A 14,770-nucleotide genomic window follows, 5' to 3' on the forward strand; every position below is an offset into this window, starting at 1 on the left:
CTCCCTCTATCCCACCGCCTGGCACATCGCCTACAGGTAATATTCATGACTAGATTTGTTTTACCATTTGTCAATTGAATTGACCAAGCCCATCGCTTTTGAAGCACCACCCACCTACATATGAAATATGAAATAGGCTTTCTATTTTCTATTGATGACTAGCATATTATCCACTGATATCAAATATTATTTTACCGCATACTGTTCTCAATGGGGTTCCATCACCATCCCAAACCCAAACATTTTCATATTACTACCTACTCTATTTTATGCCCTATAAAAGCACCAATTACATATCCAAATCTACAGTCACCAGGAACATGTTATGTAATTAATTCATAAGGATGTCATAACAGACCACTCAAGTCTTCTATACAATTTTAATTATTTATTTCGTGGTGTAGTTTATTTACACAAATCAGTGTTGTGTGATTTTGTCAATTTGCTTAACAGCTACAGCTTTTCGAAGCTCCATGTCAGTTTTCAGACAAACACTTTACGTTGACTAGTTAAAGTACTGACAAACAATCCATTCGTTTCTAAAATATCTAAGCTAAAATCCTTTCTATTTCCAGCACCAGGAACATCACCAACTGCACCCGGAACTTCGCCAACTGTGCCCGGAACTTCTCCCACAGGTAAGAGCAGGACAACAATTATTTATATCTTGTTGTAGTCTATTTATACTAATCAACATTGGATAATATTGTCAATTAGTTTGATAGTCACACTTCTTCGAAGCCCAGGTATATTTTCAGATAAGCAGTCGTAGCCTTTAAAAACAAACAATTTATTTATCCAGCAGTATTAACTGCGCCCGGAACTTCTCCCATAGTTAAATGCATAACAACGGCGACCGGTAATTTCCGCAAAGTTAAATGCAGAACAACAAGATTTGCTTTACAATTTTTTATTTAGTGGTGTAATCTCATTACAAAAAGATATTACCAGTTTGCCTGATAGCAAACCTTTGTCGACACGCCAATTCCGTCTTCAGAACAACACTTGAAATTCTTTTCTAAAGTATTTAAGGTCAAAATTTAACACCTGTCTTGATTCTATTATGAAAATAAATCAGATAAAGATGAAATCATTTCTATTTCTAGCTCCTGGAACTTCTCCCACTGCGACAGTTTCTTTCCCCAAAGTTAAATGCAGAACAACAAGTCTTACATTGCAATTTTTTATTTAGTGATGTAATCTGCTTACAAACAGATATCACAGCTAAGCTTTGTCGACACCTCAGTAATGAAAACAATTCTTTTCTGAAGTATTTAAGGCCAAAATTTAACATCAGCGTTGATTCTATTATGAAATAAATAAGATAAAGATGGAATCATTTCTATTTCTAGCTCCTGGAACTTCGCCCACTGCACCCGGAACTTCGCCCACAGGTAATAGTAATACAATATTTGTCCCCCGCCTTTCGAAGAAAGCAGGGGACTACTAAAATAGGTTCGTCCGTCCATCTGTCCATCACACTTGGTGTTTATTAGTTGAATGCCTTAATGAAGTTCGAAGAGGAGCATGTTCTGCGTTGGGCTAAGTAGAGATTTGATTGGTTCATGCATTTGAACATGATAACTTTGGTTCTAATTGGTTGAAAGTGATGAATCCCTTGACTAACTTGAATGGTGAACATTTTCTGCGTAGCCCAAGTAGTGATAAGCGATTTTATTGGAAATAAAAACTCTACTTTTAATTGATATAAAATGTTTAAACGTGGTGTGGATGTTCATTAGGCGAATGTCTTGACTGCGTTCAATGATTAATATTTACCGCTAAAGCTAAGCAGACAGAGCTAAGCAGTTTCATTGGTCGTTGCTTTGGGGCAAGATTACTTTGATTCTAACTGAGTGAAAGTGATGAAACTTAGTGTAAAGTTTCACTCCCAGGTAGTCTACTTCAAAACCATGACTCGGTTCGACTAGGAACGTTTTCTTCTTAGACTAAGCGTAGATGATAACAGAGTCTGTCTGTATTTGATATGCGTGAAATTACCATAACAAGTTTCTCAGTTTCTTTTACCGCCACCGGAAAATCTCAAACATGCATGAAGTCTGTGAAAATTGAATCCATATTTCATTGGAGTTAACATTTATTCTTTTCACAATTTTTTCAGAGAGATGCGAGGAGATAAATGGAATGGAGAAACCAGCATTTATACCAAGTTCAAGTGTTGAGGGTTTGACACCTGACCAAGTGGATAATCTAAGGACAAGCGATGTCCCATTATCTATCATACCCAACGGCAGCAATCCTATACTATTTACCATAGATCTTTCACCTAATACCGATGAGGATGTCGATCTGGGATCCATCACATTCCCGAATGCTGAGAATTTCGAATCCATAGAAATAGTGCTGATTGATTCACAGGGCAATGAAACTCCTGTAACAGATCAAGTAAGTCTAATGTCTTAAATACTATATTCGAAGTAAATTTGGTAAAACAGTTACGTGCTTTACATTACGTTATTTGGCCACGAATATTAGTTTTTGAATATATGTATATGGATACTTACTGTGCATAAAGATATTTCATTGAGTGTATATCATTTATTTTTGACAGTGGGAAAGAAGACTTTTTTTATCAATGAGTGTATGACCTGCAAAGTAGCTTATATATCATAAAATTTAGTTATGGGGCCGAACTGTACATCGGTTGAACTAGCAAGTTACAAATCAAAATATGCACGTTCAAAGATGCCACATTCAGATCCCATGAAAAGATATAGATATTTTATGGTTAAATTTAAATCCAAATAGATCATTTCAAAATAAATACAGTATTATACATATACTTCATTTTTATTATATAATCGTATTATTATTCTTGCATAAAATCACGTCATTTTTATTGCATGTCTTGAGAAACTCAGGCAAAACGTGTAGACAATTCAAAAATAGTAGACTTTTAAAGAATTTTGATCCGTTTTGCTCAATATTAGCACTGCCATGGTTTCAATTGGCAATTTAAAAATGAGCTATTTGTATAAATCATAGGACGCGCCACTAAAAGCGGATTTCCCTCCAGTAACCAAAGCTCAAACGATACGAGTTACTCTGGTGCCAACGAACACTTCAGTTCCTGTCAAATTTAATTATTTTTTCATAAAGTTATGCCATTTATCTCTGTCGAAACGTGTAGTTAAACAATAGTCCCCCTTTAAAGCATTGTAATTCCTTTTGCTAAATATTGTCTCTTTTGTCACGGTTTCAATTGGCAATTTAAAAATGGTATATTTGTATAACCATAGGCTGGTCTCCAGGACCCGATACCAAAAGCTGATTTCCCTCCAGAAACCAAAGCTCAAAAGATACGAGTTACTATTGTGCCAACCATCACTTCAGCTGCTGTTAAATTTAATTTGGATGTAAGAGCATGTTTTGAAGAGACTGCCACAGCAGGAACATCTCCCACAGGTTGGTCCTATTTATGATTTAATGCATAATCTGAAAAGACATAACCAACAAATACGGCATATATCAAAGTGATCAGTAAGTTGACAAATGCAATCTAAATAATGTACAGAATTGTAAACATTATATTTTTATGTCAGAATGGTCTTATTCCCTATGGTATTGTTTGCTTAAAATATATATATTGGAAATAAGCTTCCGTGTGTAAAAGTATGTAACATACGCTTTCACCCGCAGTATATGAAACTCCAGCTCCACCTAAAGCATCACTGACTGCAGTGCCACCTGGAACATCTACTCGCATATCACATTAGCAATACACCTGAAACATTTCTTTCATATTAATGAGTTAAATGAGCCTTGATAATTGATGGAAAATGCAGAACGTTATATCTGGTAATCACGACAAATTGGCTATGAAGATGTGTTCTCTTGTCTGATGCAATAGTATAATAAATTTCGTATTGGTATGAACAACGGCACGAAACACTACCGAGTCATTTCATCATAAACCTCCTAAGATATTGGTGCTATTGTACTTTTAGGAATAATATATCAATGAAACAAAGAATTACAAACTGATAAATAATTATCTTTCTAATACCTAGCTAACATTTTCACCCATAGCACCTGGAACATCCCCAACTACAGCACCAACTGCAACATCACCTACTGCTCCACCACCTGGAACGTCCCCTACTGCACCACCACCTGGAACGTCCCCTACTGCACCACCACCAGGAACATCGCCAACAGCAGCCCCACCTGGTACATCACCTACTGCTCTACCACCTGGAACATCGCCTACTGCTCCTCCGCCTGGAACATCACCTACTGCCCCGCCTCCGGGAACTTCACCCACTGCAGCTCCACCAGGAACATCGCCTACTGCACCGCCACCAGGTACTTCTCCATCTGTCCCACCACCCGGCACATCGCCTACAGGTAATATTCATGACCAGATCTATTTTGCCATTTGTCCATTGAATTGACCTAGCCTATCCATTAAATGTATATAATGTGTTATATTAGTATATTCATATATGGTTTAATTTACATTAGCTTGAATGCAACAAACTGTCATATAAAAGCACCGATTACAGATCCGAATCTACAATCATCAGGAACAGTTTATCTAATTTACAAGGATGTTATAGCAGACCACTAAATTCATCTATTAAATTACAATTATTTATTTCGTGATGTAGTTTATTTGCACAACGAAGTAATGTGTGATATTGTCAATTGGTTTGACAGCTACACGTTTCCGAAGCTTCAGGCCAGTTTTCAGACAAGCACTTTAATTTTAGCAGTTCAAGTATTAACAAACACTTCTTTCTCCACTGAAATATCTAAGATAAAATTATTTCTATCTGCAGCACCAGGAACTTCCCCAACTGGACCCGGAACTTCACCAACTGTGCCCGGAACTTCTCCCACAGGTAATTATGCACTTACAATTATTTTTTTTCTTGGTTTAGTCTATTTACATAAAGCAGAATTGGGGGATATTGTTTTTCTTGGTGTAGTCTATTTACACAAAGAAGCAATGGATAATATTGCTAAAGTGCTTGACAGTTACACTTCTTCGAGGCCCAGCTTATATTTTCAGTCAAGCACTTTAATTTCAGCAGTCCAAGCCTGAAAAACAAATCAATTATATATCCAGCACCAAGAACTTCGCCAATGGCGCCCGGAACTTTTCCCGCAAACTACTTGAGGCCTCTTGTAGGTTTGATGAACCTGAAAAGTGATATCTGAATAATTAGGTGTGATGATATTTAAAAGGGTTTATCGGTAATAGAAAACTAGTTACTCCAAGTTCCTGTTTTCGTGATCGTGCCTTTTCCCTGAATTTAATTCTAAATATCGTGTATTAGCTATAGTTTACATTATTAACTTCATATTCTGTAAATTTGACTACATGGAATTCAATATCAACTAATAGAAAACTATAAACAGATAAAAAGAATTAACTGCTCTCTTCATAATATTGAATAAACAGAGCCATTTTCGTCCACAGCACCTGGTACTTCGCCTACTGCTGGGCTTCGTGTAACTTCACCAACTGGGTTCATATCTGGAACATCTCCCTATGCCCAACCATCACGAATATCGCCAATTACAGTGCATCCTATAACATTACCAACTACCCCACTGCCCACAACATCACCTACTGCCCCGGCACCTGGAACATCACCAACGACAGTGTATCCTCCATCATCACCACAACCAACATCTCTTCCACCTGCTCAAACGCCTGGAACACCCCCAACTGCTCCACCAACTCTAACATCCCAAACTGTTTCACCAGCATCACCCACTACTCCGCCGCCTCAAATATCAACCAGTGCTACTTCCGCTGGGAGATCCCCAACAGCTCCACCAACAAGGGCATCCCAAACTGCAACATCCCCCGAAACATCGACAATTGTAACGCCCTATACCACACCAATTACCGCTCCTACACCTGGTGCATCACCGCCAGGTAATTGACCGGACTGATAAGCCTGGTACTTCCTCTACATGATGTAACCATATTTGATATGTATATGTAATGACTAGTTCTTTAATCATTCATATAGCATAGTTTCATAGATCATAACTCTGTACCGTTTAGATGATTTACTAAACCCATCCACTGAATATCATTAACTATTCTAGACATTAACAGTCGGATTATCGCCCATGATTTCCCCTTCTCATGAATTGTTTTACATAATTTGAAACTTCTATGTTTATGACTATTAAGAAGTTTACTAATTAGATAAATAAAGACAACAAATACGTTTTATTATCTGTTTGTTTATCTGTTGATACCACAGCAGTGTATAATTTGTATATAATAATTGGTTTAAGGTTACTCAATATCTACGAAAAGATTTGAACCATATTCTCAATTTCATTTACAGAACAAGGATCTCTAACTTCGCCTAAGAATCTGTTTAACTATTAATTTTGTTTTCTCACGAAATCATATAATTTAAGTTGTTAATGAATCTATTTTAAGCGTTATGATGTGTCGTTCGATTAGTTATAGAATGCCGGAATTGATAGGTAGTAATCCCCAAGCAAGAAACCTAATAAGGCCGTATTCGAAGTTTAAAAACTTAATATAAACCATGACATGTTTCATGAATTCTACATTGACATTAAACTAACTTTGTCTTGTTTTTTTTCCCCATCAGCCCCAACATCCCCAACCGAAAAAATAACTTCTCCTACAGCAACCCAAGGTACGTTCTCTTTCTAGTTTACAGTGATTAAGTGACATTAATTCGTCATTTCTGTTTTACAACATTGTTCTTACAAGGGCATATTTTCTTTTTTTTTTGTTAGACATATTCGCTATGAACAAACGTTTGAATTTTTTTTGTTTTGTTTTTTGGGGGTTTTTTTTGGGTTTTTTTTTTATTTTTTATTTTTTGGTGAATTTGTTTTGGTTTTTTTTAAGCAAACATTATAGTTTTAGTTCCTGTTCGTTAGAATTTCTCATTTCTCATTTTAAAATAGTTACTGTTACATATTGAATCCAATACAATATTTCATTTACATGTGAATAATCGCAACGTATTTCTGTTGCGTTCCATTTTCTTGTTTTTCGCCAAGTTTTGTTATGAATTTCCTTATTTGATCTAATACTGTGTATTTCAAGATAAATTTCCTCTCGGCTGGTTGTCCTTTTATGTAATGTGGCTTTCAAGCGTAGCTTTGAAATCATAAAAGAAAATTCTAATTTTAGATAAAGCGGTAACTAATTAAATGTCAAATTCGTGTAGTGTTCTTATAATTTCAATTTGTCTATAATTTCGCATACATTTGTTCGGGAAATGAAACAACGTCTCATTCATATTCTCCCTTTATTACAGCTAGTACAATATTATCTTCTACTTCAAGTGAGTACTGTTTGAATAACGTAGAAATAGAGATTAAATTCACCTAAACAGAAGACACCATATTATAATTTTATACTTTATATTTATGTATGTATGTGTGTGTGTGTGTGCGTGGGGAGGGAGTGTATGTGGGGTGTTGTGGGTATAGGGGGTTGTTTGAAGTTGTGTCGAGACATAGATTAACATAGATTGATAGTGAAACGGAAATGATACACAGGGATATAGGTCCTATTTTTTAGACTTGTATATCAGTAAGACATAACATTAAAGGGACAGTCAGGCGAGATTTATTCTTTATTTATAATATTGTATATTTTTTTTCTTTGTATTATAAATTAATGGCTTTTGGTGGAGGTTGTATATGGTGTTTAGCATCCGTATATCTTTTGTTAATTTAAGTTTTAAAACTCTAGTCAATTGTTATCTTGAATATTTGATAAAATGCCACTTATTATTTTTAGATAACTTGGTATACTTATTATTGCCTTTGTTTATGCTGACGTTATGGAATACAAAATGATAATATTTTCAGTTTTGCTTCATCGAAATATAGTAGTGTTAATAGGACAATAGGGGCCTAACCTAAATATTATTTTAGTGTTGTGGGACTGAGAGCCTTACAAGGAACGATATCTAGTCGTTGGTGGAATGAAAACCGATATCTATGTTCACATTGGCGTGCACATAAACGAAGCCTTGACAGTTGGAATTCAAAATAAGATTAGACCGTAGTGCTGCTGTCCGGGCACATTTTCCCTCATATCACACTGTATGGCGTATGTCCATCTTCATTAGTCTAGTCAGTGCAGAACAGCAGGACATTAAACCCCATTTTATTTCGTTTAATACCAAATGGGTTTAGGTGTCCATTGAACTTCCAAGTTCCACATAGATAACTGTTAGCGATAAGTATTCACGAGTGTGATAACCTTGTTGAGTTCTTTGATCATTCTGAATACAGAGAACTATCTACATCAAGAATAGATCTATACCGGTAATGGCTGCCATATTCAAAAATTAATATGCTATTTTGGAATCAAGTTCTAATCCGCTTCTCACGTGTCACACACACAAAAGACTAAATAAATCTTCTCAATTTTATTGAATGGAAATTCTCGAAGTATACTTCGTGTTTTTAGGTCAACTCAGTGTCTGAACTCAAGCTGAGTTAACTGTAAACTGACAGCGTGAGTTTAATGTGTTCGTCCATAGGCAAACTATTCTAGAGACTTCAACATCCAGACAATGGAAATACACTTGGACTAAACTTATATATGCTTTTCGAAACACCGGCCACGCGTCTTTTTTCTGATAGTTTTCATCGATGTCACGAACACAAATGAAATGAATATTTATTGCAGTTGTTAGTTGTTGATTTAGGAGTGACGATCAGAACAAAATAAACATTATATATATTTATCGATCGTTGATATATCCACGAATTAATAAGGTCAAAACCAAAAGAACCTTTCATATATTTATCGGTTGTATGAGTGAATTAACAATGTCAAAACCAAACGAAACTAGGGTATTGGTTGATCTATTAGTATTCAGAATATAGACAACTCAGAATTCATTAAATTTGATTTAATTATGTGTGTTTTTAAAATCTTATCTTAGCTGTATCTACTACCGAGAAGAGAACAACACAGCCATCAACGACTACTACATTAGCTCCACCACCAAGCAGTACTCCATTTGTGTCAACTACAGGTTTGTAAACCTTATTTGAAACATATACTAAAATGCCGCACATGTATATATACGAATTTATATAAGTTATACACATACACTGAAAATAATGTATTCCGGCAAACTTAGATACTAAATTTACATGGTATGAAGGTTGTTAAACCTGGCTAATTATAAAGTTATTCCTTCCTTGTATACGAATCGGTCACATTTACAGAAAACTCTTTAACACGCCCTAGTATTTTACCCGGTGTGTATGCAACTCTGCTCAAACCTTTGTCTGTCGTAAATAAGACGGCGTGTGCTTAACTTGTTCTAGAACACCAACTTAATCATTAAAATACATATGGTAGCAGACACTAGACAGTTGACACTTGATAACACTTCAATATTTTATATTAACAAATATATTTAATTTCAACCATAAATCAAAACAGTGTAAACGTCCTTCAACATTTGAGCTTGAACGTGGTATAAGATAAACATAAGGTCACACACAACAAAAAAAAATGTTCCTTTAAAAAGAATTGGGGACGGTGGTTTTTGGTTGTTTTGGGGGGTTTTGTTGTTGCTTTATTTTGTCAAAATCTAGCTAGATTTTCGTTATTACCAAACACACAAACTTATTATTGATTTAATTTTTATTCTACTAAGAAAAACAACAAATAAGTAAGAATCTGAAATAACGACCAAATAATTCCGTGATTTCATCTAGATTAACTCCGGTTTTTATGTTTTGGCGACCGTTACATGTTATCAACACCGTACTTCCCGTGGAGAATATATTCGGTCATCTCTCTCTCTCGCTCACACAGTCATGGATCTCGGTAAAGATCATAAAAAGACAGATCGACAGCAAATTCGTCCCCATCATTGCAAATAACAGTTGATTATCAATAGTGTTCCCATGGTCATGTACTTGATAGCCATTTCCTGTCATCAACTAAAAGAAAATATGTTCGCCACTTCTCAGTTTTAATGTTCATGCCTTTTCCCTGAATTACAGTTGCCTGTGCTGAAGTAAATGGTATGGACAATCCCGCTATTATCCCTGCTTCAAGTATTACAACTGTGCCAGCAACTGGTGTAGAAAACCTGAGACCAGCAAGTACAGGCCCAGCTACCTTCCCTGCTGGAAGTACACCAGATGTAACAATTGATTTGACACCAGTCACAAATGAAGAGGTAGAACTTAAATCAGTGCAGCTTGTATCGCCCGATAATGTTCAATCTATTAGAGTATTTGTAACTCCAACTGGCGGTTCAGAAACAGAAGCTGCATACTTGAACCCAGTAAGTACATTTTGTTTCGTCTTGATATTCTGTGTGTTTATGTACACATCGTTCTGGCTTGGTGTAGCAATTATTGCTACAGACAAAGACTGACAATGTCAGCTGTATGTTTATTCCGTTTATTCCTGAACTCAGTATCGGAATGACTCCGACATCTGAATACATAACAATAGACAGTGGCGAGACTTTTGATTAAATATAAGAGGCTACCCCCCCCCCCCCCACAATGTTTATCCAAGCCACAACCAAATATCACCTACATCACTGCCCAATTAATTTTAATTTGTCTATAGCATTGTCTTTCTCAACATGTTTCTTTTCGAGATTCCTAATTGATGTGTATTTTAACCTGTGATTTGCATTGTTTTTAAGGCTGATTTATCGTTACCTAGCCTTAAAGCTTCATTCCCTGCTGGAACAGTAGCCGAAAAAATCAGAATCGAAGTAACACCAACCGCTTCAGGCCAGCCTACTTCTTTTAAGATTGATGTCAGAGCGTGCTTTGAAGGTATATAATATTAAATAGTCGACTGATTGGGACAATGTAGGGTCGTATGGTGCACTCCTGTCGTTCAAATGAGAACTGTAATACTCAATCATTTTGAACTGATATAAATATTAAACCAATGGACGGGCAATATGAAACCAACTAACCACATGGGTTCCTCGATTTCCTGCAAGTGCTAAAGACCCGTGATGCATCCAAGTTATTACTTGACATGTTATGTTTTGATCATTTTAGAAACAATCACCTACTGTAACTAACATCCTGTTTATTAATTATTTTAGAAACAGCCGGACTCGGTACATCACCTACAGTAGCAATTGGAACATCACCTACAGTGGCAATTGGAACATCACCAACCTGTAATTATATATATTCAGCTTTTTCTTTTCTGTATCAGACTGTATTTTTTGTACTATAATAACATATGCAGATATATTCAATTTTACCAATCTTAATATATAATTTGGAAGGTTTAATACTTTTCTTGCTCTTGTATAAACAAGCTATAGTACTAGGGTTTGATAGAGATTAACCAGTCATTTAAAGCAGTCTTGTTTAAATTACTCAAGCTTTCATAAACGATTCTAATATTCTATTAAAATATTTATTTATTATTATTTACAGTGGGAACAACTACACGTAAGTTAATGTATACATTCATGTTTAACGATAAATTATAATAATGTAAACGTAATTAAATATTGAACTTGAAATTTCATAAACATATATTTTATCGTTCTATCCTATAATGTCTTCAATTATTAGCAATCAACAAGTATTGTCTTTTTTTCCAGCACGATGTGTTGTAACAGAAGGAATGGGAAGCCCAACAGTTATACCTGATATTTACCTTGAACAAGAAGCTGGCTTCCCATCGACAGATAACCCAGCAGATCTGAGACCAGGCGATGATCCATTTACAATTAACCCATCGGACACGGCTACCAACGTCACATTGAAAATTACTGATGGTGAACCCGTTGATCTGTCAGAAGTAAATCTTCCAGTCAGGGAAAATGTCAAGACATTTAGAGTATTTGGACGAACGGGACCTTCAGCACCATGGACCCTACTTGAATCTACTGATGTAAGTATTCGGATGTTTAACAATTAAGAAATGACGCTGCTTAAGTCCAAATTCAGATATGTTACAATTTCAAATGCATTTTATTCTTTATAATTCCTTTGGTGTTTATGTTTGGACGATACCACGAAATATTTATTTTTAGTTATAGCCATGTTCGATAGCTTTTGAATATCTTGTGTTTATTTATATATGCTAACAGGATGATCCTTCAGACGGTATTCTTACATTCCCACCGGAAGTAGTTGTCACAGATATTTTGGTAGAGATAACACCCACAAACATTACCGAACCAGTTAACATTGATGTTAGTGTACACGCTTGCTTCGTAGGTGAGTATCTCCTATATTCTGAACTTAAAGTGGACCACCAAATTTGTAAAGGAGTATCAACCTTCCTCATTTGTGCTATAAACCTGACCTGTATAAAGCATTTATATATCTCTCTCTCTCTCTCTCTCTCCCTCCCGCTCACTCTCCCCCCCCCCTCTCTCTCTCTCTCTATATATATATATATATAGGGTCCATGGTGCTGGTAATATATAATTGAAATTAAAGATGGCAAAATAAAACTACATTTTTATGCTAACGTTTTCACCGCGATATAAAAATGTAGTTTTATTTTGCCATCTTTAATTTCAAACACAAACATACAAAATACAAATATACAATGACTTCTCCTTTTACAGTGACCACTGGTACAGAAGGAACCTCACCAACAGGTAGGAAAATAAATATATTCTAAATAATACGTACTGTATTATCAGTGATTTTGTTCAATCATCTACCCTTGCCTGTTACAAGTAAAGGCAGTCATTTCCTATATTTCAATTACCCAAATACATAATTGCAAGTTTCTGTATTTCAACTGCTGATCTGGTAAATATGTGTGTGACATTTGTGTGCCGCGCACATGGCGTCAAATTTTGATTCCCTGTAGAAGAACACCGACCAGTTTAAATTTTGTATTTATAGCAAACTTAAACCACAAAACTGGTAATTCGGCCGGTGGCCTTGTGTTATCTATTTCTAATATCTTCAGCTTCGAAAACCCATGTCCAAACTGGCACTTCATTCTACTGTTGAAATTGATAGGAGTCGTTCTTGATGCAGGATATGCTTACTTTTCTAAAACACTTGATAACTCTTCTTTGGTTAGTTTACATATCCTACATATTTTGAGTATTTTACATTAATGATTTCATTTAATTCTTTCGACTGAAAATAAGTAGATAGTTTACGATTGATGTCTTAATGAATATGTTTAAGATTTTAAGATTTATGTCTGAATGAATATTTTAGGACCACCACTAGTTACTTCACCTACATTACCAGTGCAAGTTGAATCATCAACTGCAACACAGGGCACACCACCACCACCCACAGGTATGTACATGCTGCTCCTTCCTGGTTTGCCAGTTGGCCAAATCCATATTAGATATGTTAACAAGTCCAAGTATTTAAACAACTGACCTGCTAACTCTGATGGTAGCTTTTGCCTAGGGTATCACATTCGGTTATGTAACTTCAGATTAATGTTATGGAAATGTAATTAAGAGATTTGCCTTCGACTAAAAATGAGGAAATGGGTGGTATTGTATAACATATTTTTAGTGGAACAGTCAGTTCATTTCTTATAAACTGTATCGTGTTCTTTTATAGCTGTCTGCACAAGACTCGAGGGTATGGATAGTCCAGCTTTTATTCCCATAACCAGCATCTCGGCTCCAAACGTCGATAGTCCTGAAAATCTTCGACCAGGCGAGAGCAAGGCCGTCTTCGTGGCAGGTACTAGTCCAGAAATTACAATAGATTTGGTTTCTAATAGCGACGATGCTGTAGAACTTGTATCCGTTCGTCTACCAAACGCCGAAAATGTTGGATCTGTGACAGTATTCATTACTGATGCTGATGGAAGTGAATCGCCTGCAGTAACGACACCAGACGTAAGTACACGATGTGCACGGTAGTGATTATTTGTCAATTGATAGCTGAGACTGAAATGGAGAAATGTGTTATCTTATATGTGGAAATTCTTCTTTATTTAAAAGGATGGAACATCAAGTTTTTTTATTATTAAACAGTTAAAACTCTGCTGATACTATTTGCCATAAAAATTGTGTTCTATTAATTGCCTGAGCAAGATGAGATTTGAGAAATATTTTATTGGAAAGTACGATAAGTTCTTCTTCGTTAAGTTGGATGATAGTTATTTATGATGGGTTTTTTTCAGTCACAAACCAGTGGTAACAACCCAACAATTAATTTGGTTGCTGGAACTCAAGCTAGAAGTATCCGCATTGTTATAACACCAACTGATAACACTACTGATGTGTCTGTGGATCTGGAGATAATAGCATGCTTCGAGGGTAAGAGCCGGATTGATTTAGTTGTCTTTGTATTTCAGCGGAGAAATTTTAAATTAACTTTATCTTAAATATAATTGCATTGACACAGATACATTGTATTTGGTACCAAAATAACTGATTTTCTGCTTGGTTTTAGTAACAGCCGAAGTAGGAACATCACCAACGGCCGAAGTAGGAACATCACCAACAGGTAATTAATTGCCCAGTATATATTGTTTTGTTATTTAAATACTTATTCTGCAGGATTTAATACAGTGCAAAATTTCTGATATTGCTTTGCTATTGTGATCAAGTGATTACAGTCTGTTATTTTGTATGTGCTGCATAAGGTACTCCAAATTCTAAATATCATATATTAACTATAATTTACATTATTAACTTGATATACTGTAAATTTAACCACATGACATTTAAAGTAGCTAAGTCTCTAACTCAATATCATCCAAAATGTTCAACATTGAAAACACAAATTATTTGTCAATTTAAATCAACATTGATGCTGTGAT

General features: G+C 35.5%; 1 protein-coding gene across 1 annotated transcript in view; it reads left to right on the plus strand.

Moving 5' to 3' along the window:
- The window catches only part of LOC126831854 (mucin-12), a 202,925-nt gene that overhangs the window by 169,132 nt on the left and 19,023 nt on the right, over positions 1–14,770 (plus strand). The window contains exons 120-139 of the mRNA XM_056103261.1: positions 576–638; positions 1,353–1,394; positions 2,123–2,406; positions 3,261–3,426; positions 4,051–4,368; positions 4,803–4,865; positions 6,612–6,659; positions 7,293–7,319; positions 8,940–9,032; positions 10,018–10,304; positions 10,677–10,812; positions 11,094–11,171; positions 11,437–11,451; positions 11,607–11,899; positions 12,099–12,228; positions 12,585–12,617; positions 13,198–13,281; positions 13,558–13,841; positions 14,129–14,264; positions 14,401–14,454. Coding sequence (XP_055959236.1) covers positions 576–638; positions 1,353–1,394; positions 2,123–2,406; positions 3,261–3,426; positions 4,051–4,368; positions 4,803–4,865; positions 6,612–6,659; positions 7,293–7,319; positions 8,940–9,032; positions 10,018–10,304; positions 10,677–10,812; positions 11,094–11,171; positions 11,437–11,451; positions 11,607–11,899; positions 12,099–12,228; positions 12,585–12,617; positions 13,198–13,281; positions 13,558–13,841; positions 14,129–14,264; positions 14,401–14,454 — 2,634 coding nt within the window. The remainder of the gene's footprint in view (positions 1–575; positions 639–1,352; positions 1,395–2,122; positions 2,407–3,260; positions 3,427–4,050; positions 4,369–4,802; positions 4,866–6,611; positions 6,660–7,292; positions 7,320–8,939; positions 9,033–10,017; positions 10,305–10,676; positions 10,813–11,093; positions 11,172–11,436; positions 11,452–11,606; positions 11,900–12,098; positions 12,229–12,584; positions 12,618–13,197; positions 13,282–13,557; positions 13,842–14,128; positions 14,265–14,400; positions 14,455–14,770) is intronic.

This window comes from Patella vulgata, chromosome 9, assembly GCF_932274485.2.
Source record: "Patella vulgata chromosome 9, xgPatVulg1.2, whole genome shotgun sequence".
NCBI lineage: Eukaryota > Metazoa > Mollusca > Gastropoda > Patellidae > Patella > Patella vulgata.